Genomic DNA, 17191 nt, shown 5'->3' on the forward strand with positions numbered 1-17191 from the left:
TCGCTCATCTCTGCACTCCTTCTAGAGTCTCAACATCTTTTTATATCATGGTGACCAAAACTGGATGCAGTATTGCAAGTGTGGCCTTACCAAGGCATTGTAAAGTATTAACACTTCTTGATTCTAGCCCTAGGATTACATTGGGGTTTTTGGCTGCTTGCCGCCGCACACGGCTGGTTCGTACTCAAGTGATTGTGCAATAGGACGCCAAGGTCCCTCTCATTTGCTGCTATTGAACCAGGTATAGTTTTCTAGCAGGGCATCTATCTGTTTTCCTGCATCCTGATGTATTTATTATTTACAGTGTGTTTGAAGATGTTATTAAAGTTTAATGATTTGCCCTGGGGTGGAGCTCATTTATGTTTGGTCTATGTGTCATTAGTTGAGAATCGCTGGGCTAATACAGAGTGTTATAACCTTGAAAATGATTGCTTAATCCAGTTGCCGTAGAGCTACACTGAAGAGGTACAGTGTTTGGTACAAGTGCGTTCGTTGAAGTGTAAGTTCAGTGCTGCAAAATGTTTATTTTCCTCACAGCTGTATAATTGCAACATGTGGAGATCAATGTGGTTACAGAGAAAATGAGTATTTCCAATAGAAATAGCTCACAATTGTTGAGTTCCTGGTTTTATTACCAGGTTAAGTACTATCATCAACATGAGGGGGAGTGGGGTTTGCTGGCTCTTTATACATAGAATCCCAGGGTTGTGTAAAGGGATGTGTGGATGAAGTTGTGGGACAAGGAGAAGAGAAGCTGCGTAAAGTAACAAGTCAGACAAGATGCAGGAGTCCTGAATGGAGTAATGGGCAGAGGAAGGAACTTATGAAGGACCTGCCCTAATGGATCAAGCAGTAAAAAGTGGAGGTGGGAAGTTTATACTTTCACACTTGCAAGATTTTTTTGATACAGCCTTATGATAAAATAGAATTAGTTCATCCAGTTGTGTTTCCTGATTAAACTGGGAGAGCCACCAGGCTGGAAGGGACCTCACAGGTTTCCTGGCCCAGTATAGGAATCTTTATCTGTCCAGTTCTCTGGGCATCATAGTGTGTGTGTGTGTGAGAGAGAGAGAGAGAAAGAGAGAGAGAGAGAGAGACCCCTATGATGCTTGGACAACTTGATTGATAGATGATATTACTATATGAGTCTGTATTTTTTTAAAAAAATTACTGCATATAGAAATGATAAATCTCAGTAAGGTCAAAGATCTGGATAGGGGCACTAGGGGCACACTGAAGTGGCATTTTCATTTATCCTTCAGCTCAAAGAAAATAGAACCAAAAAGAAAAATACTTTAGGTCCATTACAATTTAATACAGTTGGACAGATTTATATACAAACATTTTAGATATCATAGATGATAAACTGCTGATATTAGATACATTGCAAATCACAAGGATAATAAAATTGTGTTTGGCCAAAGCATTGGGCAGGCTTGAGTAGGAAATTTTTAACCAAATTGTTAAAGAGCTTAGTTACAGACTAATGGACTAGAAAATGAGATGCTAAAATAAAGCCTCTTAAGCAGCCCAGAGAGAACATTATCTTTTAAGTTCATGACTTTTATTTTCTACACCACTGATGTTGAACCTGTGACACGGGTGTCAAATCTGACCTACCACAATGTTTTGGGTGACATGACAGCATTTACACTTGCATTCACCAGTGCCTGGCAACTATTCCTGAAAGCTTGCCCCATTCTTTTTGATTTTTGGAGGCTGCACAAGAAGGGGGTATGCTCTTGGGTGGCCTCTGGACCTCCTGGAAATCACACAAGAGAGCCGTGCTCTTGTGTTGCCTCAAAAATATCACACAAGAACAGCTTTTGCGTGGTTTTTGGAGTCGCGGAAGCTGCTTCAGGAAAGAAGGCCTCCTGCGAGCCGTGGTGGACTTGTCCCAGGAAAAGAGTTGCTCCTGAAGCGCCCCTGGGGAGACCGGGGCCCTGGGGGCCATCGTGCCCTTCTCTGACGGTGCCCAGCGGCCTTTGCAGCCATGGTGCCGGCCTTGAGGCGAGGCCCAAACCTCCCCTTCAGGCCCAGCCTCAGCACAGCCACCAAATCTCACGATTTATGCCGGGGAGGGAGGAATTATTTTCCTTTTGTTTGGGGCATGAAATAATAAAAATGGAAAACTTCAATACCCTTAAATTTGGGGGAGATAATTTTTTCAGAACAAAATTGGCCAGACTAATTTTGTCTTAGCTTGTAGTTAACAGGTAGTCCTCAGCTTATTCATTTAGTGACCATTCTAAGTTACAACGGCGCTGAAAGAAGTAACTTAGGAGTGTTTTTCATACTTACGCTTGTTGTAGCATCCCCCTGGTCACGTGATCCAAATTCGAAAGCTTGGCAACTGGTTCATATTTATGACCATCTCAGTGTCCTGAGGATCACGTGATCCCCTTTTGCGACCTTCTGACAAGCAAAGTCAAGGGGAAAACCGGATTCACTTAACAGCTGTGGCAAGAAAGTATTGCTAACTTAACAACTGCAGTGATTCATTTAACAACTATGGCAAGAAGGGTCTATGGACAAACATCTCGCTCAGCTACATAAATGTTGGGCTTATTTGTGGTCACGAGTCGAGGACCGCCTTCAGTTTGGCAGAGAGGAGCATGAGGAGGAAGAGCTGAGGAGGGGACCGACAGCCGAATGGTTTGTGCTGCTGGTTGTCCAGTTTTGTGTGACTGGAGCACTTGCTCCCAGCTTTTGTGGCAACTCCCAGAGAATGAACTCAGTGAAGAAGTGAACAGGGAACCCAAACAGGAATTTTTTTCTCTGTTTAGGCTGAACGTAAACTCTCCTTCCCAGCTTATCAGGGTGGATGAGGAATTCTTCAGTGAGATACAGGAAGCTCTTGTGGAGAAACAACAGTATCGGAAAACTTCCTAGGAGATAAACCCTTTGTGCAACTTGGCATCGTGCACTAGTTGTAGCTCTAATGGACCAAGAGGTTGTAATGGTCATTCTTGCCTTGGTCACTGCCCAGTCGGACTACAGCAGTGTACTCTACACGGGGCTATTCTTGAAGAGCACCGGAAGCTGCAGATGGGGCAGATGGGCCCACATGGACAGTTACAGAAGCTCCTTCCTTGCCCAGCACACCAGGAAAAGCCGAGCTAAGATGGGGAGCAGCAGCAGCACGTGTCACGTGGATCTGGGTCTCTTGGTGGAGGCAACAGGCCCTAGACTGGGACGTTTCCATTGATCCATATGTTATAACCAAAATTCTTAGCCCGTTCTATCATGTAGTTTTTTAACTTACTTTTCTGTTTCAAATTTAAGCAAACGTTTATACATTTTAGCAATTACATATTCATCATTTGTACATTTGTTCCAAGTGTCCTGTTATGTACCTTAAATCTTTCTTTTAACTGTGCGTATAAAAATTGAAAATTAAACCCCTGTGCGGTCAGTTGATCTCTTGATATCACCTTATATCTTCTCTGTGCTTTTCTTCAATATGTGAACCATCTTTCTTGGCCTGTTTTTTCGCAGTGCTGCTTCTGAAGCCAACAAAAGTACTTTGTGTCACAGCCCGGGCCTTGTATCGCTTCTGTATTTTTAATATGGCACCTCACATAATGATTTTTAAAATCTACATTAACTTTATCGTACCATAATAAGCCATGCCAAGCAAACCTCGGGTTTTATTCTTTTAATTCTAGCATTTTCTTGTTTCTTTCATCCAAACGGGCTGCAGGATACCGTCACATAAATCTACATACCGTATATCTTTGTCATTGCTTAAAAGGTGAATCATTTTTTAAAACTGATTGTTTCAAATAAAAACCATTTTTGCCACAGAATTTCTTCTACACAATGAGAATTGTAACTTTTCTTAATTTAGTAATCTTTCATAACTTCATTCCATACCTTGACGTTGTTAATTTGAAATAACATACAATTCATATTAGTCATAACAACATCCAAATATTTTAACTTTTTTCAATCTGAAAACAGGTCTTTTTACATTTGTTTTAATTCTCCATCCTCACATTTTGTTAATATCTTCATTTTCCCTTAAATTTTAAATCCAGCTAATGCACCAAATTCCTGAACTTCTCCATTAATATATCTATTCCTTTTTTAGGGTTTTCCAGAATTAAAGCCAAATCGTCTGCAAATGCCCTTGATTTGCATAGCTCTCATTTCACCTTTTCCTCAACTATTCCTCCATCTTGTCTTATGACTGTTCAAAACTTCCAGACCCCATAGCAAAGTGAGGATCCTTGATGTCTCTCTTTTTGTATTCCATCTGCTTTTTTATTCATTATCTTTGGTAAATTTTCTTTCTTTAAATATTTTTCTACTTTTATCAGGGGAATCTCATATCTTTTATATACTTTTCTGTGATACTGGTGAAATATACTTTACTCATTGGCATCATCTGTTACCATAACATTTCCACTTAGTAAAGTACAGTGTCACTTTCTTGCTGTTTTGTTTATCTGCTAACCATTTTCCTCACTTATTTGCTGATTCATTGTTTCACAAAATTCAGTTTTCATTTCTTTGTTATTGTAGAAAGTTTGCTGTAGGAGAAGGAATGGAAGGGCCTGGCGGGGTGGGGGGGAGGAGTGAGTTTAGAGTCATACTAGGCTGACAGGAGAAGAGGCAGAGCCAAGAGGGGACGCAGCCCATATGCCCACAAATACTCCAAGCCCCCCACACACACCCCAACTCTGTCGACTCTTATCTAGCAATTTAGTGCTGACCGTTAGTTGACTAGACTCTTGTGTCGAGGCTTAAGCAAAAAATCATCCTAAGTGGAACTTAACCTGCCGTCCGGATTGCGCCAGACCCCACAGAGTCCAACCCCCCCTTGAATGCCGTTGACCCGTATCTGACTAACCAGGTGCTGACCGTTAGATGGAAAATTCCCTTGCACGGGCTTTTAGCAATAAATCAGTTACGTTGAACCTTCACGTGTGGACCTGGTCTTTTGCGCCTCACCTTAGCATTATAAAAGTGTCATTTACTGTGGGATACCTTTTCTTCTTCTGCCATTTTAACTCTTTTAAGAAATGCATCTTTTTTGTCCTTTTTTGTCATGTTGCTATATAACCCTCGTAAAGTCTTTACTGGCATCCCATACTGTTCTTGTATCTTCTTACGGTCCTCAATTATTGATTTTTTTTGTAACAAAGTTTCAGTCAGCTTCCATCTGTAGGTTCTACCTTTGCCCATAAACAGACCATCTTGCCCCACCCCCATGTGAGGTTCCTTATTTTTAGCAACCAATCTTTTTCCAATATGTTGTTATGAAGCTGATGTTATATTTGTTTTTTATATTCTAGGGTATAGAATATTCCAGGATGAAGTTTTAAGCTTTCTCTCCACCTCTTCATTCAAATTTTTAATTGAAATTTTGAAGAATTCAGAGCTTAGTAATCTCCATTCAATGCTATACAATGCTCAACATTATAATTGTTTTTTATTCAATTTCTGTAGCCGCCCATCTCAACTGACTTTTTATGTCAGTTTTATGATTTTTCACCAGTTTCAGCTCCACAAAGCAGAGTGACCATTGGGGGATTTGGTGGCCTAACTCAGCCTTGAAATTGTTTTTGTTTTAAGAACTGTCTGGGCCCGCAGTTGATAAAGATGGGTTGTTCTGTTATTTTGAGGTGGGAGATGCTCAAAGGTGTTAATGAAAGATATAAAACAGACTTAAAAGTAGCTATTCTTAGAATCCTAAGAAGCCCATTTCAGAAAAATCCCAGCCCATAGCCATCATCAAAAAGTTGCCTGCCTGCATTTGTTTGTATTTTTTAACATACAGATGTTTTTTAAAAATAATAAAATCCTGAACAAAGCGAGACAGTACTTGGTACATTTTGTTGAGAGATGCACCAAGTACATTCAGGCTGTTTCATGCTTGCACCCTTATCTCATATGTACAGGACTCCTTTGCTAGAAAGTCAGTATGCCCAATACTGTCATTATCATGGCTCCAAGAATTGCTGTTGTCCAACTATATTGAAGTATAATTCCAAGCCTTTGCTAGTCCTAGCCCTTCTCTTCATTAGTTGGTAATTGGGAAATAAGCATACAAACTAACTTGGTGTTTGTTCAAAATTATCTGCATTACTCTGTGGCTGAGAGGAAGATGTAGCATCGAGTACAACAAATATTTTCATATTTGGATATCCCTTGCAATCTCTCAAAGCCATCTTAAAAAAAATTGAATTGTTGAAGTTAAAAAATGTTTGAACTAAGTCTCTGCATATCCATACATTGAATCTAGCTCACATGATCTAATGGAATTTCATATGAACATATTCATAGTAACATATCAACATATTTTGCTGTTTACCTTTATTCATTTGATCAACTTACATTCCCCCTTTCCTTCAGGACTTAGGGATTAAATACTTGACACTCCTCCATGTAGACTTAAATAGTGTCCAGATTTGTTTGCTCCTTGGCTTTTGTGGTGTGGCTTCATTAAACTGTTCCACTGTGGAATAGCTCTCTTACATTGTCAAAGAGCTTGCAAATTTCACATAAAAGTTACTGTTTGTTAAACTTCATAGTATAGGCTGTCCTTGGATTAAGAATGACCAATTTAAAGACAACCTTACGTAAGACACGAACAGGCTACTTAGTGCTAGAGAGGGCCAACCACACGGAAGCCAGGCATTTTTAAAGTACCACCTGTTTTCAGCGCTTCCTGAAAATGTGCAGCTTCAGTGCTTCATCAGCTGAAGGAAAGACAATGCTCTCCACCCTTTTCACTGATGAGCAGCCTGCTTGTAAGTCCATGTTTTGACTGAAATACAAATTTGGGTTAAAGACACAGGGAATGGAACTAAATTTTAACTCAGGATTAAAGCCCGTATCAGATGTTACCAGAATACGTAAAACTAGATACTGTATATTAGGCTATTTTTAAGTGTCTGCTGGAGCTCTGTTTTTTCTATCATGATATTGTATTCCAAAATGGCAAAACCAACCAAATCTTAACTCAGTTCTCTTTGCTTTGTTCCAGAGTCTAGCCCAGCTAGAGAATTTGTGCAAGCAACTCTATGAGACAACGGACACCACTACACGGCTCCAGGCAGAGAAAGCCCTGGTTGAATTTACCAATAGCCCAGATTGCTTGAACAAGTGCCAGCTTCTCCTTGAAAGAGGGAGTGTATGTAGACAAATAATGCACAACACTACTTTTGAAGTGGCTGGATATTTTCTGCAGGTTTAGGGATGTATCTTGATGATCTGATATAGGAAGGCATCTGCAATGGACAGATACAGTCATTTTTTAAAATGTGGCTGTGCCAAATATGTCTGTGGAGACCCAATTATTGGGCCATCTAACCTAGAATTTAAAGTATTCAGTGAAAGATACTTTTATTATTTTATTTATTTATTAAATTTATGTGCCACCCATCTCATGGGTCAAGGTGATTATTAAATATTGGTACATTGCCATCTTGCCAATATGAGGATCGCTAAGAGCCGTCAGCAGAAACACAGAATTTATCCATCCATATGAATGATTTATTTTCTTTGTGTTTGTTTTACAGTCATCATATTCCCAATTATTGGCAGCTACATGCCTTACAAAACTGGTGTCACGCACAAACAACCCTTTGCCCTTGGAACAGCGCATAGACATACGTGAGTATAGCAAAGCTGGATGGCTCAGTCCCAAGGTCTGGCTTGCCTAGGGTCAGATTGGCTATTTGAAAAGTTTAAGAACATATGCTGGGATAGAAAGGGAACATACACAGAATCTTCTCTTTTAAGTTACCTATAGTGTGAGGAAAAAGAATGAATTTGCCTTGCTTATCTTCCTTATATGTGCATGCTTCCCTTTTCCTTGACACATGTTAAATAATATACTGTAATATACCGTACCATAAAGTGCCCTTTAAAAAGTCTCTGAAGTATGAAGCAGCTGTTTGGCTGTTCTTTGAACAGTGTGAGGGAGTGTCAGACACGGAAGGAAATGCTTAGGCCGTTCTCTCAAAACCTCCTCCCTCCTGGGTCTGCCTGGGCTTTCAAGGCAGCTTTGCTCTAGGTGGGAAGGAGCAGCTGGCCTTTCCGAGGTCACCCCGAGGGCTTCGGCTGATCAGTAGCAGCAGCAGCAGCTCTGGGGCAGAAAGTACAGCTCTGCGGAACCTGGCTTTAGCTATGCTGTTGTCTGCAGGTCAGGCAGTCTGGATAGGGCACAATGAAAGCACTTTGGCCAGATCTTGCCTGATGATGCCGAGCTGAACGGTGTGTGCTCATTACAAAGCCATTCCTCTGCCTCCGCTCATTGTTTTCTTTTTTCCCACGCAGGGCATGCGGTGGGTCTTCCATGCAATAAGCAGCCGGTGCTGTTGGCAGCCTAGGCCCAGTTGCATGTATTTGCTTCAGTGGTGGTTAACCTTTCCCAGCTAAATGTTTCCTAAACTCTTCTTTATTTGATGCATCTGTTTCAGGGAATTATGTGCTCAATTATCTTGCTACCAGACCTAAGCTAGCCACATTTGTTACACAAGCACTAATTCAGCTCTATGCCAGGATCACAAAGCTGGGCTGGTTTGACTGCCAGAAGGATGAATATGTTTTCAGAAATGTCATCACTGATGTCACAAGATTTTTGCAGGTCAGTGTTTTATCTCTTCTACTTTCATTTGCATATAATGGTTTTGGCTGGTGATTTCTGTCCTTTTTCCTTAATAGTAGGCTTGTTTCACACAACCAGTGTTCATCAATACTGTTGTGGGTATCAGGCCAACAAGAAGAAAACTGCAAAGCCAAATGCTAAAATTCTTATCTGCCCCAATCACTAGATCAAAGGCTTCCACTATCTAGCTTCCTGTTTCTCAGAGTGCCCAACCAAAAGCTTCCAGGAAGAGGAACTAGAATGTGCTAAAGTTTAGGTGAGGACTGGTAGCTGTTGATTTACTCCAAAGCCATCTAATTCAATAACAACAAACCACCCCCGGTGCTTTCTTAAACAGCCGCCTTCTGTGACTGGAATATTTTTTCTGATGCTTAGCTAAAATTTGTTCACTCGACTTGTCATTCCTTTTGCCTGCCTATTGGAGTGACAGTATTGAAGAGCAGAGATTAAGATGAAAGGGCATGGCGGCATCCTGTTCTGTCTTGAATTGTATAACAAGCTTTTAGCATATTTCATACATATAAGAATAATAAAAATAAAAAGACAGTGCAGCACCTACTGGGCACATAGCTGGATTTTGTTAAAGATCTATCAGACCATTATAGGAAAACCAGTCCTACAAGGGACACATAATTAGCGACAATTGCAAGTAAATCTCAGTTGCTTGCAAAATGTGATTGGAGGCCCTCCTCAAGCCCAGTAAAGAAAATTCTACCTGTATCCCACTTCGGAGAAGGGACACACTTGTGACTTGTGGGGCGGACTGCCAGACAGCTTTATATAAGTAATAAATTTAAGCCATAAACTACAACAATAGAGACCTTTTTTTCCTTTTTCCTTCTTTAGGACAGTGTTGAGCACTGCATCATAGGAGTGACAATCTTGTCTCAGCTAACAAATGAAATTAATCAAGTAAGTGCTTCAGCCTTCCTCAGTGAAGTAAGTGTCAACTTTATTCATTCATTTTTCCTTGTGCTGCTTTGTGCCTGTGCGCTGATTTGTTTGTACAAACATGTGTTGCTTTGGTAAGAAATACTGGCACTCCACTGGGGTTTAAAGTTTACCATTTTTGGCACAATTCTTGTGGAATAGAAGCAGGGCTTTGGATGGAACAGTGATCTCGAAAGAGATAACCCTCTATTCAATAATATTGTGTTGGTTCACAATGAGCGTTCCATTTTTATAGCTCCACCTTTGGAAAAGTCTTTCCTAATATCTACTTACTTCCGTCGTGCATGGAAGCCGTCAGAGTTCTGGGAAAACTCAAAAGCTAGCATGTTCCCCATGCCAGGGTGTGGTCTTCTTCTGAAGTACAGATGGCAACCCCTGTCCTCCAAATTTTGATGTGTCTGCAGAAGGCCACTCCTTCAGCAGTCCTAGCCTCCCACTGTGCTATCTCTATAGAGAAGCTTGAAGAATCTTGACTGACAAATCATCAAGAAGAACCGGGGATATTGGTTTGGACTCTCAACTCTCTGTTTGATGTGCTTGGGAGGCTGCTTGGACTCTGAAACTGCAGTTCTGTAGTTATGCCAAGGAACACAGAGAGCCTCTCCTTCAAAGGCCAGCCCAATTGGAAGTCAGCTTATCCACTGTATTGCTGGAAAGTACAGTGTAGTAAAGACAGCTTAAGAATTACACTCTTCATTTTTTTCATCCTTAATGGGACAAGAATCTGGCTTTGCCGAAACCTGGCTGTATCTTTTTTTCCTAATCCCAAGGCAGGCTTGCTGGCTTCTACTAACACGCCTGCAGATATTTGAAAACTCTGGCCTGAAAACTGTAAAATGTAATGGAGGTTTAGGTGAGACCTTTGATGGTCTCTGTTGTTGGTTGAAATCAACAGGAGGCCAATCGCTCAGCACGTGGTAGCAAGCGCTTGCAGAGCATGTGGCAGCAGACTGTCCAACGTGATACAATCGGGTCAAGGTCCCTAGTGCTCTCTCTCAGCGAGGTGGGGGTGGGGGGTTCAGAAGTGAGGGAAAAGGATGCCTCGCAAAGGCCGGCCCATCTCCTCTTTCCAGGGAAAGCGCACGTTGCTCCTCCGCTGCTGATTCTCAGCAGTCATTGTAGCTTCAGCAGACATGGACAGCGGCTTCCAGGGCTGAAAAGGGTGATGGACGGGTGTAGTCCAGGGAGATGATGGACCCCCAACTCGTATAGCAAAGAGATACAGTTCAGGCACCAACCCTGGTGTAATCTGTTGATTGGATGGGTTGATTTGAAAGGTTTTGTGTGCCCCTCAATTCCCAGCTACTACGGTGGTTGGCTCATAAGTAAAAGTACCGTCAAAAATACAGCAAGAAAAAAGATGGCCAACATGACAAGAATCAGACAGAAATGCAAAGAAAGAAAGAAATCCTCACAATCCAGGAGGGTTTTGCTCACTCTCACCAAATGCCTGGGAGAAGAGCTAGAACCTGAACGCCTCTCGGAAGCCCCATTTCAGTGGGCAGGCCCTGCTGCAGAGAAGGAAGGGGCAGTTCCCGGATGCTGGCAGATGACACTGTTCAGCTGAAGGAAACTGGAGCGCACCAACCTGGCCAGATTCGGCCCAGCAGATACTGTCTGTGCTGAAAAAACAACAGATTTTGTACTTTCTATTTAGCATATTTCAATCTTGAATGATCCTTGCTATATCTGTATAGACTGTTATACCATGATTATATACACTACAGTACTGAGTAATTCTTTGGTGTTATGGGGGATTTTAGATTTTGCCAGTGTACAGGTAAAATAATTCATGTCATTTATCCTTTTCTTCAAAAGAGAAATGGAAGCAAATGCTGATAGTTGAATGGGAAATACGATGTTCTCAGGCAGTGGATAATATGTTCTATAATCAACCCATGGCAGTTCTACTTTGCTGAGATCTCCATTTTATCAGCATGTTTATCTTAAAATTATAGGGATTCTCTAGTGGACAACCTGTAGAAAGGCAGCTAGGGGATGCTCTACTATCCCAGTCTTACTCTTACTAGCGTCCTTCTTTTGTATATATAATTTTTACTGAAGATTCTACTTACAGTAGTAGAAGCAAATACAAACATAGGGAGAGGAGAGGAGAGGAGAGGGAAGGATTAAAAAGTGCCTAGAAAAAAAAGAAGGCAGATAAAATCAGATTTAATAACTTTTCACCCCTAAAAGATTTTTCTATAAACCCATCCTTTATCTGTATGCAAATTCTTAAATCATCAAGCTTTTAATCCTGGTATTGGTAAAGGGTTATCGGAGCTTTATAGAAACGTTTCTTACAGGTGGTCCTCGAGTTATTAATGTAATGGAGCCTGCCAGTTGCATTCGTAACCTGAGGATTCGTTGAAGTGATTAATGTAAAATGAATGTGAAAACTCCCTGCTTTCGTCCACACATTTGCTAATCGAATGAGCAGGTTGTTAAGTGCCCATGAGGTATCTCAGGGTGGGGAGGGCCTTGGGGGCCTAGTGATGGAACAGGCCACCTGCTTAAGACCACCCAAGACCTCCCCCGACCCACTGAGATACCTCATGCTCCTCACAATTGCTCCCCCCTCCTCCATCCTGCCACACCGGGTCACTTATCTTGCGAAGATCTAGCAAGCTGTCTCCTCTCCAGCCTCTCTGTCGCGCAAGATCATGGCCCCCAGAAGCTTCCAGTCTTGTTTGCACGCCGATGGGAGGCTTTGGGGCAACAAAATCGCACTGCCTCAAAGCATCCCATTGGCTTGCAGGCACTTTGTACACAGAGACTGGAAGCTTTGGGGGGCTGTGATCTCGCACAACTTCAATCACCCAATCTCTGCAAAAAATGGATGGGTGCCTGAAGTCAGGCAAGATCACGGCCCCCAGAAGCTTCCAGTCTCGGCACGCAAAATATTTGCGCGCCAATGGCAGGCTTTGGGGCAGTGAAATCGGCAAGACTGCTGGTAAGAACAGAGCCCAGGAGGGACACACCGGCCCCTCCTGGGCTCCATTCTTGCCAGCAAAGGCTTTTTACAAAGGCTTGTGTCAAGATGGGAAGGCCTGGGGAAAAAAACTGGAAAAATTGGGAACAAAACAGGGTTTTCTTCCATTTGGAAAAGCCATTTGGAAAAAAACTGTTTTTTTCACAATTTTTTCAATTTTTTTCCAGGCCTTCCCATCTCTAGGCTTGCCAAAGCCTACAGAGAGAGTGTGTCCTTGTAGGCTCTGGACGCCTTTGCTAGGAAGAGTGGAGGCTGGAAGGAACACGCCAGCCCCTCCCAGGCTCTGTTCTTGCTAGCAAAGTTTTTTTTTTTTTGCAAAGATGACCGGAGCCTACAGGGATGCAATCTCCCTGCAGGCTTTAACAAGGAAACAGCAAATGGAGGGAAGGCCTGAAGCACCAAAGCCTTACCTCTGTTTGCAAAGCCTTTTGCTGCAGATCTCGTCCAGCCCTCAATTCGCAGAGAACAGAGGCCTAAAGTAGTGCAAGATCACGCAAAATCAATAGAACGAGATCTTGCACTACTGATCTCAAAATCAGTAGAACGAGATCTTGCACTAGTGATCTCACGGTACTTTAGGCCTCTGTTCTCTGCGAATGCACCAAAGGCCTGAAGCAACAAAGCAGGCAAAGAAACCACGGCAGAGAGAAGACAGCTCTCTACATTTTTGCCAGGTAAGTGAGTGCACAGGCCAGTGCTGGTGGAGATCCAGTGGGGAGATGGGGAATAGGCAGGGGAAATGTTGCAGTGCCTCTGCGGTTGTTCGTAAGAGCAAATGGCTGCAATGGTGCTGCAGCATTCGTAATCTCGGGACTGTGTCGCAACTTTAAATGGTTGCTAAGTAAACTGTTGTAACTCGAGGATTACCTGTATTTCAATCTTCATCAAAAAAACCACCCTACTTTATATCCCTTACATTTACTTCTGATAATCTTGACTCTAATCCATTCAGATGTTGTAGGATGTGTTCTCTCTTTGGTTTTTCTTTTCCCATCCCAAAGGCTTCTTAGAGGCTTTAGCATACATCTTTTGTAAAACCTGTAAAATGTCATTATCCAGATTATATTCTTGGTCTGTCATTTGTATCTCCATTTTGATTTTCAAAACTTTTTGTATATACTTTTTGTATATCCAATTGAATGTCCTTATCTCAGTCATTCTCTTTGCTTGTCATTTGTGTTTCCATTTTAACTGTCTTCCCTGTCTTACAATCTACACTTTTTATTATCCAATATTTCTGGTTCTAATATTTCTGCAGTAGGCAAAATTTGTTGCACATCTGCCATTCCTTCATTAACATCTTTTGGAAATAGTCTATCCATAAAAGCAGGCATCACTACTGACATTGACCTTATAGCTACTAATTTCTATCCTCATTTGAAAATCTCTGCAAGTATTTCAAATTTCAAATGTTGTAACGTTATTTTGTAAATCTCCATACTAACAAAAAAACCAAAGGCAAAGACACTGCCTGGAGTTTTTAGTCCCCTCTAGTGTCCAGCTTCGGATATCAAGTTCAAATATCTCAAATTTCTATTATGACTAAAGTGAGACAAAACAATTTGTTTCTCTTGAAAAGCTGTTTATTTAAATAATTCTTTCCAAAATTCTTTCCCAAATCTTATAGTAAAAGCCTCAATATTCCAAATTTGTCAGCCCCCTTAATTTGTTTATAATTTTCTTAGAGCAAACTCTTATTTACCTTTTTGCCAGTTGTTTACAATTCTTTACATTCTTAAACCTGTTTTATTTTTTTAAGTACACAAATGAAGGTAAACTCACCAAATGGCTCTTCAGACTTGTTGTTCCAAAAGTCTCTAATAGCCTTAAGATAGTTAAATAGGCTATTTCCAAAAGTGAGGTTAGTCAAATGCTCCGCCACAGTTGTGAGCATGAAGGCTGTTGAAGGGTACACCTTCCTAGGAGGAGCAGCCATCTGGGGCACATCTGGAAAGAGTCAGGGCCATCATGACTCCCCCACAAATCCTTCTTGTTTTCTTCATGAGCATTTAAGATCTAATGATAACCTGCTTTCTTTTTCTCCCTTTCTCAATCTCCAGGCAGACACTACACATCCTTTGACCAAGCACAGGAAAATTGCTTCCTCATTCCGCGATTCATCTTTGTTTGATATTTTCACGCTGTCCTGCAATTTACTGAAACAGGTAAGGAAACCCAAGAACTTAGTGCTCAGTCTTAACTGAGTAAAATGATTAAGGTAAAAATGATTAAGTCCAATGTTACTGTAGATTTAGAGCTCTGAAAACCTCTAACTTCAGCCTGGTATGGCAACTTCTGTATATGATAAAGTAGGATTGTTAGGCTCTGCTGGCAAGAAGACCAGCTAATGTCCCAAAACCATAGCAGTAATGTGGAGGTGGAGCTCAGGGGCTTCTGTGGGAGCGAGTTTTTCAGCACTTCCCAGTCTGGAGGCAAATGTTAAGTGTTAAGAGGCCTGATTTTCATACTGGTAAGAGGGCTACTAGCGCTTTTTCAGACGAATAACAGGTACAAACTGCCCCACCTTCACAAACGAGGCAAACCTAATTGCTTCTGCATGGAAAATGAACCAGAATCTTGCCTTCTTTACTTGTCTATGTATAGGTTTCTCACTTGAAGACTTGCTGGAATTTTAGGTTGTAGTCTGAATTCTTTTTCCAGTTGAAACTCTGAGAAACTTGATTGCAGTAGTTTCTAGTCCAGATTGCTACAAGAGATCTCTTGTCAAAAGCTCTGCAGTGTCTATAGTGATAAGCAGCTCTTTTTGAAGTCTGCATTTATTTTCTGATGGTTTGGCCTAAGGGAGGGGTCCTCAGCCAATGGGACTGGTCCACGGCCTGTTAGGAACCATGCTGGACAGCTGGGGGGGCGAGTGGTGGGCAACTGAGAAAGTGAAGCTTCATCTTGTATTTGCAACCTACTGTAAACTGCACGTGTGAGGGATGTAGAGGGATCTAGGTTACGTACTCCTCCCCTGGCCCCAGTCCGTGGAAAAATTGTCTTCCATGAAACCAGTCCCTGCTGCCAAAAAGTTTGGGGACCCTGGTGTAGGGTACGTGTTCAAGGTATACAAAGCAACTTTAAAAACAGCTTGTAGTTATTTGGCTTGTTATTTGATGTGCCATATATTTATTTATTTACAGTCTAAGACCAAGTCATAAAACTTAAAATACAGCTCACCATTAATACACACATAACAATACATACGTATATATAAAAAAGAAACCCTTTAACACTAACAATTCATTGAAGGCACCAAACCATACAAGCCAAGGTTATGAATAAATATGTTGCTACTGTCTTCCAAATGAGGCATGCTTACTAAACTAAATACCTAGGTGTTTCCGTATTTGGCTTGAAGATTTAAAGGGGAATAATATAGGATAGACAGAGTCCTGGTTCCTTAGGAAATCAGGTTCTACCAGAAACCTGAAATAAAATATTTTTTTCATATCCAACTGATGTCTTAAAAATTGTGTCCATTTTGGTTTTCTTTTTTTTAGGCGTCAGGAAAAAACCTGAATTTGAATGACGAAAGTCAACATGGTCTTCTTATGCAGCTTCTCAAGCTCACATACAATTGTTTGAACTTTGACTTCATTGGTACATCAACAGATGAGTCATCTGACGACCTCTGCACAGTGCAGATCCCTACCAGCTGGAGATCAGGTAGAGTTGCATTAAAGGGTTGTAGTTGGATGCTTCTCTCGATCTTTGTAGACATAGCTCGAGTCAGCTTTCTAGTGCACAGGAAAAACAATAAGAGTCCCTTTTTGCAGTAGAAAGCGGTATAATTCAGTCAGCAGAGAAAATAATTGGCTGCATATATGTTTAGTCATACATAATGGCTGTGCAGAATTTTCAGATAAAATATACCATTTTTCATTGATTTGTCCTGGAATGACCCAGGTGTAATTATGCTCACCTACAGTTCAGACCATAAATGCGTTTAAAAAGGTTTCTGCTGATTGAAAATACAACATATTTGCAAGCATACTCTTTAATATCTGTATGCAGTTAATGGATGTAGGTACCTCTGGGCTTCTAAAATGCCTCTTGAAAGTGACTTCTCTTCAGCATCTCATTTCCCCTCCTCTTTTCAGCATAATTGCCTTGGGGTTTAAACCCAGCACTTCAGAAAGCTTTCTTCCCCTGGTTTAGAGCCAAACTCATGGGCATTCAACAGGTGGCAGTTGGGATTTATACACTTAACTTTTAGGAAAATAAAGGGCGTAGCGTAGAAGTTCCAAGAAATACATAGAATCCGTGGTTTTAAAAGCAATCTGGGGAGGACTGGGGGCAATGAGGTGGTCCAGATGAGCACTGAACATTGCAGGCAGACAGGATAAGGATAAGCACGGAACATAGGAAGGCAGGGAAGAAGGGGATAAATAAGAATCAAAAGGAGGCAGGGAGGAAAGGGATAATTGCAGAGCGCTTCAAGACAGGATAGGCATGATCTTCCAAGGCAGGAAATAGGGCTAAGAGCAAAGCCTGAGATTTCCTGCAAAAGGAGGTGTAATTCCTCTTACCGCAAATCTTTGCAGAATCTTCTTTCTGTAAAATCTCCTTCCTGCAAAAGGTGCAATCCTCTTTTCTGCAAATCTCAGGTTCGTGTTTAGCATTCC

At 41.4% G+C, this 17191-nt stretch overlaps 1 protein-coding gene across 4 annotated transcripts in view; it reads left to right on the plus strand.

Moving 5' to 3' along the window:
* Positions 1-17191, plus strand: part of XPO7 (exportin 7) — a 61161-nt gene that overhangs the window by 10326 nt on the left and 33644 nt on the right. For 3 of the 4 annotated variants that reach the window (XM_081333921.1, XM_081333923.1, XM_081333922.1), the window contains 6 exons: positions 6995-7141; positions 7530-7623; positions 8433-8599; positions 9467-9559; positions 14624-14728; positions 16067-16232. In XM_081333921.1, the coding sequence (XP_081190047.1) occupies positions 6995-7141; positions 7530-7623; positions 8433-8599; positions 9467-9559; positions 14624-14728; positions 16067-16232 (772 nt within the window). The remainder of the gene's footprint in view (positions 1-6994; positions 7142-7529; positions 7624-8432; positions 8600-9466; positions 9560-14623; positions 14729-16066; positions 16233-17191) is intronic. The other variant, XM_081333924.1, reaches the window with a different exon arrangement.

The sequence above is a fragment of the Vipera berus genome, assembly GCF_964194415.1.
Source record: "Vipera berus genome assembly, chromosome: 8".
Taxonomy (NCBI): Eukaryota; Metazoa; Chordata; class Lepidosauria; order Squamata; family Viperidae; genus Vipera; species Vipera berus.